At 42.5% G+C, this 17567-nt stretch overlaps 1 protein-coding gene and 1 long non-coding RNA gene across 7 annotated transcripts in view; one reads left to right on the top strand and one right to left on the bottom strand.

The window, feature by feature from the left end:
* Window positions 1-17567, bottom strand: part of LOC136484184 (uncharacterized) — a 42834-nt gene that overhangs the window by 2283 nt on the left and 22984 nt on the right. The window contains exon 1 of one of the 5 annotated variants that reach the window (XR_010765786.1): window positions 5802-6063. The exons of the other annotated variants lie outside the window; for them this stretch is intronic. This is a non-coding gene — a long non-coding RNA (uncharacterized lncRNA). Of the gene's footprint in view, window positions 1-5801; window positions 6064-17567 lie in introns of those variants that run through there. 5 annotated transcript variants of the gene reach the window in all.
* Window positions 1222-2888, top strand: LOC136484182 (myb-related protein MYBAS1-like). Of its 2 annotated transcripts, XM_066481405.1 has the most exons (4): window positions 1222-1494; window positions 1570-1814; window positions 1941-2070; window positions 2147-2888. In XM_066481405.1, exons 2-4 carry the CDS (start codon window positions 1694-1696, stop codon window positions 2580-2582), a joined length of 687 nt encoding a protein of 228 aa, XP_066337502.1. In that variant the 5' UTR covers window positions 1222-1494; window positions 1570-1693; the 3' UTR covers window positions 2583-2888. The 2 variants fall into 2 exon arrangements, with proteins under 2 accessions (XP_066337502.1, XP_066337501.1); XM_066481404.1 differs by lacking the exon at window positions 1222-1494 and having other exon boundaries at window positions 1508-1814.

Below are 17567 nucleotides of genomic sequence, written 5' to 3'. Positions count from 1 at the left end.
AAAGGACAGTAATGAGTGATACAATGATAGCCAGGAGCTTAGAAAGATCCATCATTCATCTCACTCACTTATCAATCAACAAGGACGTCAGAAATATAACAAAGATGACAGATGCCATGTGAAAAATCATGCCAATTTCTGATGATGCTGAACCAAGAAAAGGAAGCACAATTTAAGAAGTAAATGATCAAAACTACTTGGCGTCTGCTATATCGGCCAGCATACCTAAACCATATTCTGCCAGTAATATCAGTGTTAGCTTCTACGGAGTACCTTCAATTAAAAAAAATCCGTTAAAAACCATAACATTTTTTATACATCTGAAACACTGCAGATATGCTATCAACAGTATCATCACTAAATCAGGAAAGCTCTGCGTAATGGCACAAGTCATTCTAGTATTCAATACAGGCACACAAAGGGTTACTTTTACGTGGTTCAACTCAACTAATGTCAAAAGAACATTTTTTTACGAGGCACCCTCAGTGGAAGAATATGCATTTTGTGAATTTAAGTGCTGTTTCTATTGAAGGTGTGTTTGTGACTGAGATTTTTTTGCTATGCTTAGGATAATGGCTGACATGAGAAAACGGCTGGAGTTCTCTGTGCCAATGACAACAGCTGACATAAAAGCAAATGCTTTTCACTTCCAGGGGAAAAGAAATAGGCGACAGTTCCTAAAAAGTTTGCTACACTCCATACATGGTTTGTGACTGGATGCACAGTATGTAGCAAGCAAATTAGTGGATTAGCATTAAGAATCTCTAAATGATCAATCAACTGTCATAACTCACTGTGAAAAGGTTCAGATGAAGAGTAGGGGTACAATTTTTTTTCAATTTGTGTAAAACACCTGCAATGATCCATTTATAATACCCATGAAGCATCTAGAAAAGGAAAATAAAAATGATTGGACATTGTTGACATACATGAAGTGCAGGTATAAATCATGTCCTCGTTATGGGTTACCTAAAGCAAGCACCAGTATCCACTTCAGACTTCAGAGTCAGACGTCTATTCGTCTTATCAAAGAATAAGATGCTAAAGGTAATAATGCTAAGAGCATACCAAATCATCATAACAAATATAGCCACAGAAGTTTCTCCCTTTTTTGTATAAAACATAACAAAACATATTGTTACACATATTTCTTCCGTTTAAATGAAGTAACAAAGAAGAGAAACATTTCTATTGTTTTAGGCCAAAATGATTGGAGTCAACCCACAAAGCTAACAGATAAGGGATAAGCATTACACGTATTCTGAATCCATTATAAACGACTTGACCATTCCCTGCTACAATACGTTACTCAAAGCAATAACCAAGGGAAGAAATATTTCTTAGCTAAGTCTGAGCACAACACCAGTGATGATAGGATCTATAAGATCCACTAAATTCTAAAATCACATGCACTACGTCATGTGACCACACAACTGCTTCCTCTTTTTTTATTATTGAGAGTGAAGAGCTTCTCCTGTTGCCTATAAATGAGTGGTAAAGACAGCAATTCAGTACGAAGCATAAGACATAGTGGCTTCTTCTCCCTAATAGCTACCTTCTTCCTATCAGGCTGGAGTTCATCAAGGATCTAAACCTGAAACTGGAGCCCACAAGCACACAGAGGAAGAAGAACACCAAGACTGGTTCCCAGCCTATCCAAGGCAGAAGCGAGCAACGTTAGTGTGGTAGTAGCATGGTGACCGTGAGAGAGGAGATGCGTAAGGGGCCATGGACAGAGCAGGAGGACATGCAACTGGTATGCACGGTCCGCCTGTTTGGTGACCGTCGTTGGGACTTCATTGCCCAAGTCTCAGGTTTGAGGGGTTGGCGAACTGCAACTTAGGTAGCTATTTTGTTATCCTTAGCGCAAAGTCGCAAACATAAATGTCTTCCTGTCTAACCAGCCCTCTTCATACTATACGCTCTCTATGTTCATGCAGGCCTCAACAGGACAGGAAAGAGCTGCCGCCTGCGGTGGGTGAACTACCTTCACCCTGGCCTCAAGCATGGCCGCATGTCACCACAAGAAGAACGCCTTATTATTGAGCTCCATGCTCGGTGGGGGAACAGGTTTGATTAGAGAGTAACTTTTCTTAGTTACTAAATTTAGGTGAAGACAGAACTCAGTCAAATTCTCCATATGTAGGTGGTCTAGGATAGCACGGAGGCTGCCAGGGCGCACAGACAACGAGATCAAGAACTACTGGAGAACACATATGAGGAAGAAAGCACAGGAGAGGAAGATGAGCCTGTCATCACCTTCATCCTCATCCTCCTCACTGACATACCAAGCCTGCCTTCTTGACACCGTTCGAGTCATTGGGATGGGCAGTGGTGACACTCACAATGGTAGCTGCGTCACCAGCGCCCTCGAGAACACACAGAGTGCCATGGATGGATATCCCATGGATCAGATATGGAAGGAGATTGAGGCACCGCAGGCACCTGCCTTGCTGGGTATTGCTGAAGGAAAAGAGAAGACATGCAGCAGTATCCCCTGTCATCTACCATCACCTGCTATGTGGGATTACAAATATCCTGAGGTATTCTGGAAGATGGAAGATCAAGAAATCATGATGTGATAGAAGATGAAGAAACCATGATGTTCGCTCCACTATTTGGTTATGGTAAATAAGGCCTCGCTATTGAAGGCTGAAGGAATACATCTATATAGATCAGGTCACTCAGCTATCTGCCTAGCAGATTTGCAGTACTTGTACTTCCTAGCTATGCTTGCATTAGTATGGGTTTCAGTATTTTAAAATCTACTGTAACACTGGAGGTATGCTTATGGTGTATGTATCTATGTAGTGTGCAAAATAGTTTGTATCAGTTTGTGGAATAGAGTGCAATACAAGGACGCTCCATATGCATGATATATTTATTTATCTCTGTTATTATTGTGCTGAACAAATAACAGCATAATCTGGTTTGCAGTTATTATTCAATAGAATAAGATACAAATTGAATGTTAAATTTAAAGTTATATAATTTCTTAGGATAAGATAAAGGCAGATTTTAACCATGATGAAATATTTCTATTAGACACACAATTTGCTGATTTCTCCAAACTTGAGTTCAGTTCTAAATAAAGCTCGAATCATTTCTTACGTCCTTCATGGACAAGGGATAGCCAGCGCCCCCCCCCCCCCCCCCCCCCCCCTCCCCTCTCCTCCTGCCCAAAAGAACTTTAGTCCTAAATAAAACTTGATAAAACTGTATCCGGATTCAGGAAAAATAGAAAGGAGACTGAGAATAAAAAATATTCGTCCAATAAAATAGAGCCCAAGATAGACAAGAACTTAGTTTACAACATGTCAAACTGAAACTGTAAGCGAGGAATATTGCGTGGGATTAGATTGATGATTGGCAAGTACAGGATACATGTGCCAGAGCTATAGGCAGCAGCAACCCTAAGTGCATGGGCCTAAGCCCAACCACTGCTGAAACCTAGCTAGGCCACTAATAGCCTGTCTAACAGGAACAAATCCACAAGTTATTTGTAATAAAGAGCAGGAATGACAGCATGTTTATTCTTAAGTTCAGTTCCAATAGAGATCTTGGTACACATATGCAGCTTGTCCATAGGTAAGTTCTGAAACAGGCCAGAAACACCAGTGACAAGATAAACCCACTGATTTCTTGCATTGGATGCACTACCATTAGCTTTTTCAGGCCAATATTGGTGAGGACTTTTGGACTACTGTAGATGTGTCAGTACAACTGAACAGAACAGAACTGCCAGGTTCAGTGCAAGAGTTAGTGAGCTATCATTTCATCTCTTGATAATTATAAAGCTGATTAGCATTAGTATTTAATAATAAAGTTAAATCACACTAACCAATAAGACGAGGAAGAAGTTTCAGGTAATGCACGCAACAAATAAGAAATTTAATGTGTGTGATAAGGTAAATAAAAAGTGTTGATAAGTGCTCTGCACTTGAGACCTCTTTAGCCAGCTACTTGTTGAAACTGCTCCTGCAAATAATTAAGCTAAGATTTTTGTTCTAATTGAGCAATAAGGTAGTGCATGGACCACAAAGACCCAGCCATCACTGCTCTCTTTTACTCCACAGCATACAACTTGGAGAAAAGCTTTGATATGGATAAGAATTAAAAATTTCTTTCCTTTTTCTTCTGTTAAATTAAATAATGCAAGTTGTAAAAAGGAAAAGGACACATGTTGGGGCTACCTACATCTACATATATAGTGAATTCACAAATGGAAAACAATTCAGCAAAAGGCAGCACGTCAGGTGGGCCTAATAGCAAAGCAGAGTAGCAGATTATGGCCATGGTGTTTTACTTATCTAACAATAACCATTATAAACAAGAAAACTTCCACTGTGTCATGCAACTATGATTCTTTTAGATCAGGGAGGAAATCGAAGTACCAGAAGATCACAAGACTATGATACAAAAAAATGTGTATTGTATCTATATGCCCATTTGGAAACTAAGAATTTATGAGGCAGCATGTTATATTTTGAAAAGCACTATTAACTTGCCATTCATTCAGGCGTATTAACAGAATTTAAAAAAAAAACAATGAGGAAACTAAGACGAGGCAAACTATTATCCATAAATGATCCAAAATCAGATACATTGTGCATGGCAATGATCCTAAATCAAACACAGGAAGCATCCATGAATATCAAGGGTACAGCAACCAGAAGGCACCTCACTATTGAAATTGTCCAAAGGAACTTCAGTCCTGCCACAGTATAGGGCTGAACATGTCAAATAGATGCTATAGAGTAGAGCAGTAGATACACCAGATACTTCAACAGCCCAATGTCAGCACACACTATCTGAAACAAAAATCAAATGGAGCATAACAGAACTGTAGTTGATTAATCTTGTAATCAATCTCTGAACCTTTGAGTCATCAAGAAAAAGTTATCATGTTCCCTAATACCTAAAATAGTTCGGTAAGCATTTGCAGATACTAATAGCTTAATGATCCAAAGGAAGTACTGTGACGTCAAAAAAAAAAATATCTGGAAGGCGAAGGAGTGGGTAATGCGAAACTTATATGATCAAGAATGCGCTCGCTTTCTCTCTACACACCATTTATTAAAAAATAGGAAAATCACACGTGCCCTCCGAAATAAATTCACTAGATTTCTAAAGTTAACCCACTGCGCACTAAATAGATTCGCCGTTTTCTGTAATTGTTCAGAAAGAAAGCCAAAAGTCAATGGATAATTCGCCATGGTACCACATGTTTGGCGCTCTATACCTAATCACCTCTCCACTTGTAAGCACCTTGGGAGGGAATTCATACTACATTAGGTATGACCAGTGTTTGAAAGGCGTCGCCTAGACGTCCAGGCGTACCCAGCTCGCCTTGGGAAACAGTGGCGCCTTTGTCCCCTAGGCGCCGCCTAAGGCGTCCAGGCGTACCAAGCACTCGCCTGGACGCCTAACCACCTTTAAAACTATGGGTATGACCAAACAGCCTAACATCCAGCAAAAAATATTGGCAAGGCATTTGAATACTAGTCACTACTCCCGTAGCAGAACCTAAACAGAAACACCATCGCCCATTTGGTTTGTTAGGTAAACCTCCTACCACCCTCCACTTCATATCACACCCTCACATTGTCTGCCGCTGAAAATTAGTCTACCTCATAGCCCTAGTGCAGTGCAGGGCAAAGAAACGCACCAGATTCTAGATCTGCAGCAGGACTGGGGATTAATGACCGCGATTGCAAAGGAGAATCCAATCAAGCACTAAAGCGCGAGAAAAGAAATGTATCCCGGGATGCAAAGGGAGGTCGGGTACCATTGCAACGAACCTTAGCTTCTCACATTGTCGGTGCCCTGCATTGCCGGCGGAGGCAGCGGCGGCGCGAGGACGACTGGTAAGCAGGACTGGGCTTTTTTTCTCGAGAAAAGGGGTGACTTTATTCAATGTCGCAACGAGATAATCTGGAAACCTGGTAGAGTAATCGACACCCTAGGCTTCTCCGCTTGCCCGCGCCGTGCTGGTCGAAGGCGTGGAGAAGGCGCCGACGAAATCGACGCCGGAAGCCGGCCGAATCGCCGTTCGGTCGCCCTGTTCTACTGTAGCGAACGGGAAAGAAGAGTCGACATGATGGGTCGGGGCACTGGGCTAGGGGAACGAGAGGGCGACAAATCGGCCCAAGTAACAAAATATGTGACTAATAAGAGGAAGCCCAAGGCCCATTTTAGGTAGGACGAGTGCATTTTTCTTTTGAAAAAATCAATCTCTAGACTATTGAATGAGTCCAATCTACCTCTCAACAGTTGAAATCATCTGATTTAACTTATTATTAAGCGGGTTTTCGCTGACATGGCTACATTATTCATTTTATGTGGCGCCACACCAGTCACCAGGAAAGTAAATCGTACTTTCACGATATCTCAAGAGGTCAATTAGGCTTTAAAAGATATAGAGATAATTTTTCAAAAAATATATCCATTTGTTTTATATAATGTATATGAGTTTAAAATATAAATTTTATTTAACAGTAAACTCTTGGAAAAAGCTCCGGTAGAGAGAGAGAGGGAAATGTAAATACAAGTTAAAATACCAAAATGGAAAAATAAAATAAATAAATGAACTAAATAAATTAGAAATAAATTATATGTCATCAGCCGAAGTAGGATGTCCCTAATCTAATGGCCTTCGGCCTGCTTAACTATGGGCCGTCTGGCCCACTCGGCATCGAAACCCCTAAAATTCGCACAGGTGATATGTAGTCTCACGGCCCATGGCCCATAGGCCCGGAGAGTTTGAGGCCTGCCAATGTGAACATGTTTTCTACTGCTGCATCCCCTTATTTCTCTTGCTGTTCCTCCCAAACGTGTACAAAAAATGCATCATATCCAAAAAAAATTTCCAAAAAAGCCTTCATATCCTGTCCCAGTAAATCGTTTCTCTTGGCATGAATTAAACTTCACTTGCTAATTCACTGCTAAGGCCCAATTAAAGTTGTAGTTCTCAATACAATCTACAATTTTGTAGTTGAAAAGTTTTTGATTTGAAATCATTTAGAGTCCAAAAATACTTTCTTAGTTCATAGATTTTAGAATTCAAACACAAGAGTTAGCAAAGGAAGAGACAGAATATGTTGTATATACTTGTATACGTCTTCAGGATTTATGTCTCTTCGTTAACGGCGCATGATGAAATCCCACACCGATAGCGTTGCATTGACCGGTCAAACATTCGTCGATGATTTGGCTTAACCAAGTTCAGCCACCCATGAACCGATGAACGCAGTTTTCATCTCTTGCACTGCACCAACAGTTTATTTATGCGTGGGCACACCAAAGCCCTTTTGTATGTGCCGGGCAATTCGTCAGGTCTGGGCGTTATTTCTTGCGGCCTTGCAGCGCCGTCCGGATATGATGGAATTGACGAATCCGGTTGGGCCTGCAGGCCCTAAATAATTTGAATCGTGAAATGTATATGCAATTACTAGGGATGAAAATGGATCGGATACGGACGGATATCACCGATATTACATTTGTTTTCATATTTCTGGGATGAAAACGGATCGGATACGGACGGATATCACCGATATTACATTTGTTTTCATATTTCTGTCCGGATTCGGATTCAAATACGGATAATGTCAACTATGTCGGATAGGATACGATTGGATATCGACATCATAAATATGCGATTTGAGTATTCGGATACGGATACGGTATCGGATGTTGGATATCCGGACTCGGATACGGACAGATCTCCAGTCTGTTCGTTTGGCTGTGGCTTGTCGTAAACGATCGTAAATTTTCAGCCGGAACAGTATTTTTCTCTCACATAAATCAGCCAGCAGTACTTCTTCATGAACTAGCCAACCGAACAGGCTGCTCAACCCCTCTAAACGGATTCGGTTTCGAATACGGTCGGAAAATATCCATACCGTTACAATCCCTTCAATGGGCTTCAGGGCTTTGAAGGTGGTGCTTCGTGGGCCAGTAATGGTATTAAATGGGCTGCTGCGTTCAGCCATTTCCATGCATGCACGTACATACACTACTACATAAACGTTTTCTGCGGTGGGCGAATTTGCTTTTGCGCAGCGGGCAAACGCGTCCGCCAGCGTGAAAAGGTCACGGTAAATCGTGGCCTTCCCGCGGCGGGCCGCTTTGGCCGCTGCTGTTAATCGATTTCCCGCGGCGGGCACGTTAGGATGCCCGCCGCGGTTAAACGTTTCAAAAAAAACAAAAAAAAAACCTAGGAACCCGTCGGCGAGCCCATTCTCGAGCCCATCGACAAGCCCATTCACAACCCAATACTGGATCTGCCGCCGGGGAGATCATCCTCGTAGGATCTGCGCCATTGCGCGCGACCTTGCTCGATGCTGCGCTGCGGAGACCCCGGTGGAGCCCGCTGCCGCTGAATCCACCCGCGTCGGGGCCGAATCCGCCGTGCCGGAGCTCGCCGCCGCCGGAGCTCGTCGCCACAGACCCGCTCCGAACGGAACCACCAATAACATCGCGATTTTGCCAGATCTGGAAACCGAAGCAAAACAACGCGTCAGATCAGCAACAACACCGCAGATCAGCGCACGTGATGCTCGACCACCAACACAACAACAAGAATCTTGCGGTCAAGGACTAACCGGTGCCGGATCCAAGGCTTCATGCACGCGGGTTTGTTGTATCCCCCGTGCTCAGATCCACGTGCTCCCAGCTCGATTCAAGCCGTAAGACGCCGAATCCAGCAATCAGATCTGAGCCTGCGCAACATTAAGCAAACGGGATTTTCTGGTAAATCGAAACAAACGTAGCTCACCGAGGGCGCGCGAGGTAACGAGTCAGGGAGCACGGCGATCCTGGATATGGACGAGAGGAGAGGTTGAGTGCAGGAGAGGTTGCATGCCGGAGCTCCGCCCGGGCCGCCGCGTCGCCTCCTCGAGGGCAAGAGAGCGGGGAGCTCCGCCCGGGCCTGCGCCACCGATGTGGATCTGTGCCGCTGCGTGGGTGGGGGCTGTCCCAGCCATGAGAGAGGGGAGGCGAGTGGAGAGAGGGGAGGCGCGGACGATTGAGTGAGGGAGCTGAGTGTTGTGAGGCTCAAACCCTAACTCCTCTCCTTTTATATAAACCCGGTAATGGGCTTCGAGCTGGGCCAGGCCTTTTTCCGTGGCGGGCTTTTAACGTTGCCCGCTGCGGAAAATCGATTTACCATGGCGGGCAAAAGTGCCCGCCACGGTAAATAAAAAATGTCCGCCGCGGTAAATCGTGGGATTTACCGCGGCGGATACAAATAGGAGCCCGCCACGGAGTGCAAAAGTGCAATGCTGCGCAAAATCGTTTCTGTAGTAGTGATAAATTCACCTTTTCGCCTGTCCATTTATTGCACGAACATATCACTCTATGCAACGAGAGAAACATGGTGTATGTTTGCGACCATCACACACACACATAACAGAACCCTAAATATTTTTTTCGTGAACGGGTATATACCCGTATTTTATTAAGCCGAAAGGAATTATTTTACAACATCGATGAATTCCGGCTGTTCTATGCCCACTGGCAAGACGCTAGTGTGCATGATCAGCTAGGATTTGTCGATCAGGTAGAGCAGAAGCCTAGCAGCTACAACAGAAGCAAAGGACTATACGGCTGTGGATACAGAAGGCAAAAACGTTAGGACCGCTTAGCCTACTCGACGTCCATCACCGGATCACGATGCCGGCCACTCCCCGGAACGAGGACCTTCACGGCTTCCCGCCTTCTAGAGGGCAGCGGCGTGGTATTAACATGGACAGCTTGTCGTTTCAAACAAATTTAATACCCACTTTTGTTATGAGCACTCGTGTTGCAAACTTGTTTAACTTCGGCGGAAGAACGAACTAGTTAGCCGTCGACCCAACGAAAGTAGAGACACCAGAGCTAGCCAAAAGGAAAAGAGAAGCCAATCGACGTCCCTGAGTATAGCGGGCCTGATTTACAAGCCACTGGGCGGACGGCTCTTGAGATATAGAGCCCATACAGTAATGGAGGAGTTGGGCCATGCAATGCGGAAGGTCTATTTCCCGCTTGAGCGCGCTGACATGTGCATCAGTGGCCTGAGGGGTGTACGTGTAAGGTCTTGGGCACCTGAGGGGTGTTTGCATCCAAAGTTCGGGTGTTGATGCTAATTAGAAAGACTAAATATGAACTAATTATAAAATTAATTATAGAAGCCGTGATGAATTCGTGAGACGAAATTATTAAGTCTAACTAATCAATCATTCGAAAAAACATGACCTCAATTAGCACTCATTGAATTTCCCATATGCTGAACATGCACATGCAAATCAAAGCTTGTTCATGTATGTTATAAACTTTTGAGTCAATTTATACTATTATAAAAAAATGATTTTAAGAGAAAGTGACTTTTGTTTTTAGAGGACACACTTTTATCTTATCGCTTCTATAAATAATTTTGGAGCTCGAGAGCTCAAAGACAACAATAGTATCAGAGAATAGATTTTTAGAGATGGGCTACTTAGAGCATCTGTATCAGTCTCCGGTACATCTCTCCTAATAAAGTCCTAAATATAATGGGTCTGTCCCAAATATCATTTATAGGAGTATTGGATAGATGTGTCGGTGTTATGGACATAGATACTTCACCGCCTGGAGAAGACCCCAATACAGACGGGGTGGACCGAAGCTTTCAAAGGGAGAGTCCAACCCGGACGGGTAATATTGCAGACTTCGAAAGTAAGTTACTGTTCAAAGAAGACATGGAAGCCAAGGTGTGCATGTTAACTCGATAGGATCTGATAAATTTCCTTATAACCTATTAGGAAAACCCTGTGTAAACGGATCGGAATTCTATCTATAACCCTGCCTCCTAGACTATCTAAGTCGTGACAGGGAGTCCTCGGTAACTTATTAGTGTAAGAAAAATGGACCCTTGGCTCATTTAGTTTGGATTTTGGTGTTTGATGATCAACATGACTAAGTTAGACTAATATGGTTCCAAATGTTTTTGTTGTAGTTCAATAGGATGCACGTGCGGACTTGGATCGGTTTGGGACGAAAACAAGTTGATCAACACCGAAAAGAAGACCTCAAAAGATGTGTTGGCAACCAAAAAAGAAGAGAAGAATCCAAGACGCAAGAAAGAAGAAGCCCGCACTATCAACTGATGAAGAAATGAAGAAAGGGCGGTTGCATTAGCAGCACAGGTCATGACCCGTGTTGCACCGGTTGCCTCATTGGACTCGGTGTCCAAAGTGGCTGTAGCGCCATTACCACAGATCTTAACATCACTGTCGGCTCAAAAACCTCCATCACTGTCGGATTTTGAACCGATAGTGATATACCGACAGTGATGAGGGTTGACATCACAGCCAGTTCTTATAAACTGATACTGATGTGAAACTGACAGTGACGTAGAAAGCCAAAAAATACACTGAAAAAATAGGATTTTTTTAATACCAAGAGAGATCCCACCGGGCAGTCACAAGTTACGTGTTTTTTCGCGCTTCTTGGCCACTGGTGCTCAAACTCCTGACCTCCTGCTTCGCGTCTTCAGCCCCTAACCACTCCACCTACATGCTGTTTGTGTCCAAATGAGATTTTCGTCTTAGCCATTTTATGTTTATCTGATTTTAAAAGGAGTATTTGGGACCATAAACGAATTCAAATGAAAACGTTGTCAACTACAAAGTTTTATAACTTTTTGAGATCTACAACTTTTATTTTGGTAGTTTCTCCATTCGAGGTCGTTTACAAAATTTGAATTTCAAATTTGAGAAATTCAAACGTAGTTTTCTATGACAAGATGATTTCAAATGAAGAAGTTGTCAACTACAAAGTTTCATAACTTTTCGAGATCTACAACTTTTGTTTTTGCTATTTGTCCACCCGAGGTCGTTTAAAAAAATTCAAATTTCAAATTTTTAGAAATTCAAACATAGTTTTTCTTGACAAAATGATTTCAATTCAAAAAGTTGTCAACTACAATGTTTCATAACTTTTTAGGATCTACAACTTTTATTTTGGTAGTTTCTCCATCCGAGGCCATTTGCAAAATTTGAATTTCAAATTTTAGAAATTCAAACGTAGTTTTCCTTAACAAGATGGTTTCAAATCAAAAAGTTGTCAACTATAAAGTTGCATAACTTTTTGAGATTTACAAATTTTGTTTTGGGCGTTTCTCCATCCGAGGTCGTTTGAAAAATTCAAATTTTAAATTTTAGAAATCAAACGTAATTTTCGTTAGATAAATGATTTTAAATAAAAATATTTGGACATCCAAACGATCTCAAATTCAAAAAGTTTGAACTACAAAGTTGTAGATCGCATCGAGTACTGCAACTTTTATATAAAGTTCTTCTTCATCGGACATCATATAAGAAACTTATGAAGTTTTCTTGCAGCATATCATTGTCGGTTCTAAGCCACAAACCCACAGTGATAGTATCAGTGTCGATTTTTGACTAAAACCAGCAGTGATAACCCAATATCACTGCCGGTTCTTGGCTAAATCCGACAGTGAAGACCCGAATATCAGTATCGGTTGGGCTATTAGTGTCCTATAACTGTCGGTTTTAGCCAAAAACCGACAGTGATAGACTATCACTATCGGTTTGTCAAAATCCGGCAGTGATAAGATCGGCAGTGATGTCCAATTCTGTAGTAGTGCGCGAAGAAACAGCAACCAGTGGCACCGGTCTTACCAGTGTGCACCGGTTATGGTGCCCCGGTCACGAGATCTAGAGAGGGTCGCCGCAGTTGGAGAAGGCTCAAAGGGCACTGGTCATCACCGGTGCTACACCGGTCATGTGCACCGGTTATGGGTTCCAGAGAGGGTTGCAACGAGTTGGAGAAGGCTCAAAAGGCACCGGTCATCACCGGTGTAGCACCGGTCATGTGCACTGGTTGTACAGTGCTCAACGGTCAGTTCTGACAGTAGCCAACCAAACAAAAAAAAACTAGAGAGTGAGATGATGATGGACCATATCATTCCACCAACCAAACAACCTATAAGTGATCAAGCTCTACAAACAGTTGCATGCCTTCGAAGGGATATCTGTAATTAATGGCCATCAACCATTTGGATCATCTGGCAAATTTTCAGACCGTGGAGGCCATGGTGGACAAGGACGTACGTGTTGTTCATGATTGCCGTAGAGATAGCGATAATCACGACAATAGCGCCACCACCAACAGCCAGCGGCGCCAGAGCAGAAACATAATGGTCGGGGCATGTCAACAGCAACAATCATTAGTGCCCTAGTGGAAATATTAATCTAAACAATGATGTACATGTTTGTCAAGCAAAAAAAGAAGTCCCATTATAGTCCAATGCCTCGCTATTGATACTAATGTTTTTTTATAGAGTTTCACCTTGACTTATTTGTTATAGAGGATGACACAAGGAGAACACTTCCTAGAGGAAAATATGTCAAAATGGATTGTACCCTCTCTCTTCTACATGCCACCTACAAAGCAAAGCTTCAGGGCAACGATAAACTTCAGGGCAAGACTGACGAGGAAATTGTGAGTAATAAATCGAAGATGCAAACAAGACATGGACCTTGAAGTGGCCACCTACATAGGAAACAGATTTCTTGAATTTCAAGACAGGGAATGCGTTGTGGCCTCATACAACTTCCAGTATGTTGACCCTTGACTCCCTAGATTACCCGAACAACACGTATAAAAATTTCTTGACACTTATACAACAATAAGTAAAGATATGCGTGCAGAGTTTTCAACATTTCTATATTATCGGGGAGAGTTTGAAAATGACTTGGTAACTTTAAACAAGCTCCGCAGGGGATACAACTGGTATACGTTCATGGGTGGAAAATATGATATAAAGCGAAAATCAAAACTGATGTCCGATGGATCAACTATCCGGTAAATTTTAAATAAATATCATACATGTTTAGTATATATGTATATGCACCAACTAAATAACCACTTGCCAATTGTTATATAGTGCCACAAGCAACCATTTGGAACGGTTCTCTGTGGGTACTACGTGTGCGAGTTTCTCAGACAAAACAGGCGATACACCACGAACCCTAGCAATGTAAGTAGTAGTCATATGAAGTTTTATCATTAGTTTTACAAATGCATTGGTCACTTGTAAATATATGATGACTATAAACTTTCTTTGCAGGTATATCATTGCAATCCAACAGATAGACACCCCAAAGATAAAGACATCATGAACATATGCGAGGACGTGTGCTAGTTCATCATGAAAGTAATAATTCACTTCCAATGGAAATATCATAATGATACCTCTGAGTTAGTACAACCAAAGTATCGAGATCTTATAGATTTTGATAGGCTAGAACTAAACAGAGATGATTATTAGATAATTCATGGAACTTATGAGTTGAAAACTTTGATGTATATACTTGAGTTGATGACTATGGTAGAATAAAGTAAATATTGTTTTTGTCATGCATGGAAATATGGTTGCATGTGATGTACATTTGGGTTCATTTGAAATTTTAAATATAATTACCTCCGGCAGGAAATTTTAAAAACACTTCACTGGTGGTTTATGCTACTAATCCACCTATGGAAATCCATTTTCAGAAGCGGTTGTTTTACGTAAACTGCCTATGGAAATGTATTTACATAGGCAGTTGCTTAAGCTAACTGCCGCTGTAAATGCATTTACACTGGCAGTTTACTTAAGTGAACCGTCAGTGTAAATCTATTTTACACTGGCAGTTGGCTTAAGTGAACCGCCAATGTAAATAGATTTACACTGGCGAATCTCAAGAAGATGACTATGAAATTCGTGGTTTTCAGTGGTCTTTCACACTAGCAGTTGCTAGAAATGCCAGTAAAAATAGGTCTGGAACTGCCAGTAGTAATGTTCTGTGTACTAGTGACATCTGAAAGAGACAACCCAAAAGTCGCTTCAAGTTAGCCAAGACCTCATCAAGGGTAAGTGTTGTCATTGTTTGACACTATACCACAGTGTCACACCCAATTTTAAGGATAAAATGGGATGCAAAATCTTATGTGCGCCCAGAGATCAGTCACACACATAAGCTGACAAATTATAAATAGTATCATCACAAGTGTTTATTACATCATGAATAAGACAGAGTTATCACATAAATGTAGCGAAAGTATAACGAAAAGATCTCTCGCAGAAGTTCCATTTCACAGGGACGTCGACTGGTTGACCACAAGTCTAGTAGTCCTAAGAAAAATCATCATACCCATAGCCATCTGTTACCCATCCGGGATTTTTATCCAAATAATAAAAATAAACAAGCGTAAGTACATGTCGTACTCAACAAGTGTAACATGGGGTTCATGAGGCTCAAAAGGCTCGACACAGGTTTAATAGCATTCAGCTTTTAGTTGTCAAAATTTTAGCTTAAGAGTAGCAACAAATTGTTTCAATTCCCAATGCAAAGCACATGATCAATATAAACATGAATAATAAATAGCATAAACAGATAATTCTTAGTGTTCATCTATTCCGTAAATGTTCCAAGGCCGCTCGTGCCCGTGAGCATGGCTGATATACCAATTTTACAATCTGCAGAGGTTGTACACTTTCACTGTGAGTCGTGATACCCATATGCTCGGGTTAATTACTCCTAAAACACTTCTAAGGTGAGCAGACAGGGGTAACTATGAAGCCTTTCAAAGGTTTGTCTAACAAGTTAGGGCCATTAGATTCACTCGGCAAACAGATGTAGAGCCCCCCTTCCCGATGGCACATTGACACACAACCTATACACATGGGGACAGAGGCCGCACTATACCCGATTCGGCAAGCCATTCTTACGCCAATAAAGGTAACCACTAACAAGCTAGAAAAGGTCCTCATACTAAGCTAAAGCCAGAGCCATGTAGCCCTCATAGCTGTACTGTAAGTCCCGGATGATCACTTACAGATAAGTCCTTAGGGAGAGGAATCTGAAGCATTTAGAAAGTAGCTAAATACTCCAGCCCCCTGTTTCTAAGTTGCTAAAAAGTCATATTTTAATGTTTATTGCATATACCATTAGTCAAGTTACAAGATCATGGTTTAATTGAGCACTAGCAAAGCTACCCAATGCATAACCCGTAGGTACAAGGTAAAAGCTCAATTCTAGGGAATCCCTATCAAGGTGACACATGCAACATGAATTTAATGAATTAAAGTGAATAGGAAACAAGGATGATCCCATGCTATACTTGCCTTGAGCAAAGTACTCCTGCTGGTCCTACATGTCAAAGTAGTACCCTTGATCTCCCACGAATTGCTCACCGTCTATACTCAATAACACAGCAACATACAAGCATCCAGGAGCAATCATGCAAAGCAAACAAAGCTATAGATTAGAACAGTACACCAATAGCATAAAATCAAGATGAAAAGTTTGGAAAACAAATCTACGTCTCGCTACGAACACACAGATGCGAAGATCACAAAAATCGGAGCTAAAACGAAGAAGTTATGAATTAAACAAGATTGCCTATAGTAAAATAGTAGATTAAATCTAACCATGAATTTTAAAAGTTGAAAACCTACATAACAGTAGTATAAACATGTAGATTACGAAATTACGAACCTAACGCAACTTGAACGAATCAAATCGGAGTTAAAACAGAGATTTTATGGCTAAAACAAGTTGAGTGGCAAAACTATAAATAGCTGAAAACGTATTTTCAATCTAACCGAACCAAAGTACGCTTTTAGAAATAGAAAACGGAATCTGAAAAGGCGCTAGGGACGGCGGGTTAATACTGAAGTAATTATAAGGGCTCTTATGCAAAATTCTAGAACGAAAGGGTATCCTTCATCCTGGGCCGACGGATTAGAGATGGACGACCGAGATTGGATCTGGAGGAAAAAAAATGTTAACGGCGGCGGCGCCATCGAAGGGCTCGCCGGAGCTTTCGGTTTTCGGTCTACGGTGCTCAGTTCGATGAAAGAAAAGGCCCGAGAGATAGAGGGAGCGACGGCGGACTCACCTAGAGTTACCTAGGCAGCGGAGAGGGAACAGGGCGGCCACGGTACTCCACGAGGAGGACGGCGGATCTCCTTCGGCGATTGCGGCTCTGATGCAGGACAAAAGCTGGCTCTGAGGTGGTATAGGGGGGAGGCATGGGTTTGGCCGGCTATTTATGAGGCAGGGGATTACTTGAGAGGCATGGCACGGAGCTCGTGGCGGAGGCGGAGTCGAACGACATCGGCAGAGATAGTGTCTGAGGTGGACACGGCGCGACGGAGGAATCCGGCCTAGGTACGGCGCGAGGAAGGGGATACACCCGACAGGCGGGCCCGGCGCATCAGCGGCCAGAGGAAAGAGGAGCGCGGGGCGATGTGCAACATGACTTGGGCTAGCGCTCGGCTGGGCCATGCGAAAGAGTGGCGCAGGAGAAAGAGGCCGAGCTGGGCCGCTGCGGGAAGGAAGGCGCGGGCGCAGCGATTTGACCCGAGCAGGAAGGAGAGGAATGGCCAGCGGGAGCTAAGCCGATGCTGGAAAGAATGGGCCAGCGCACTGAAGCTGGCCTACGGGCCAAAAGGAAGGGGAGGAAGAAAGAAATCCCTTTTCTATTTTTCAAAGCAATTTTGAAGGCAAAATTCAAATCAAGTAGAAATTTGATTTCAA

Source organism: Miscanthus floridulus, chromosome 9 (genome assembly GCF_019320115.1).
Source record: "Miscanthus floridulus cultivar M001 chromosome 9, ASM1932011v1, whole genome shotgun sequence".
Lineage (NCBI taxonomy): Eukaryota > Viridiplantae > Streptophyta > Magnoliopsida > Poales > Poaceae > Miscanthus > Miscanthus floridulus.
Note: the sequence above shows the minus strand (reverse complement) of the source record. Positions and strands in the feature narration are given on the sequence as shown.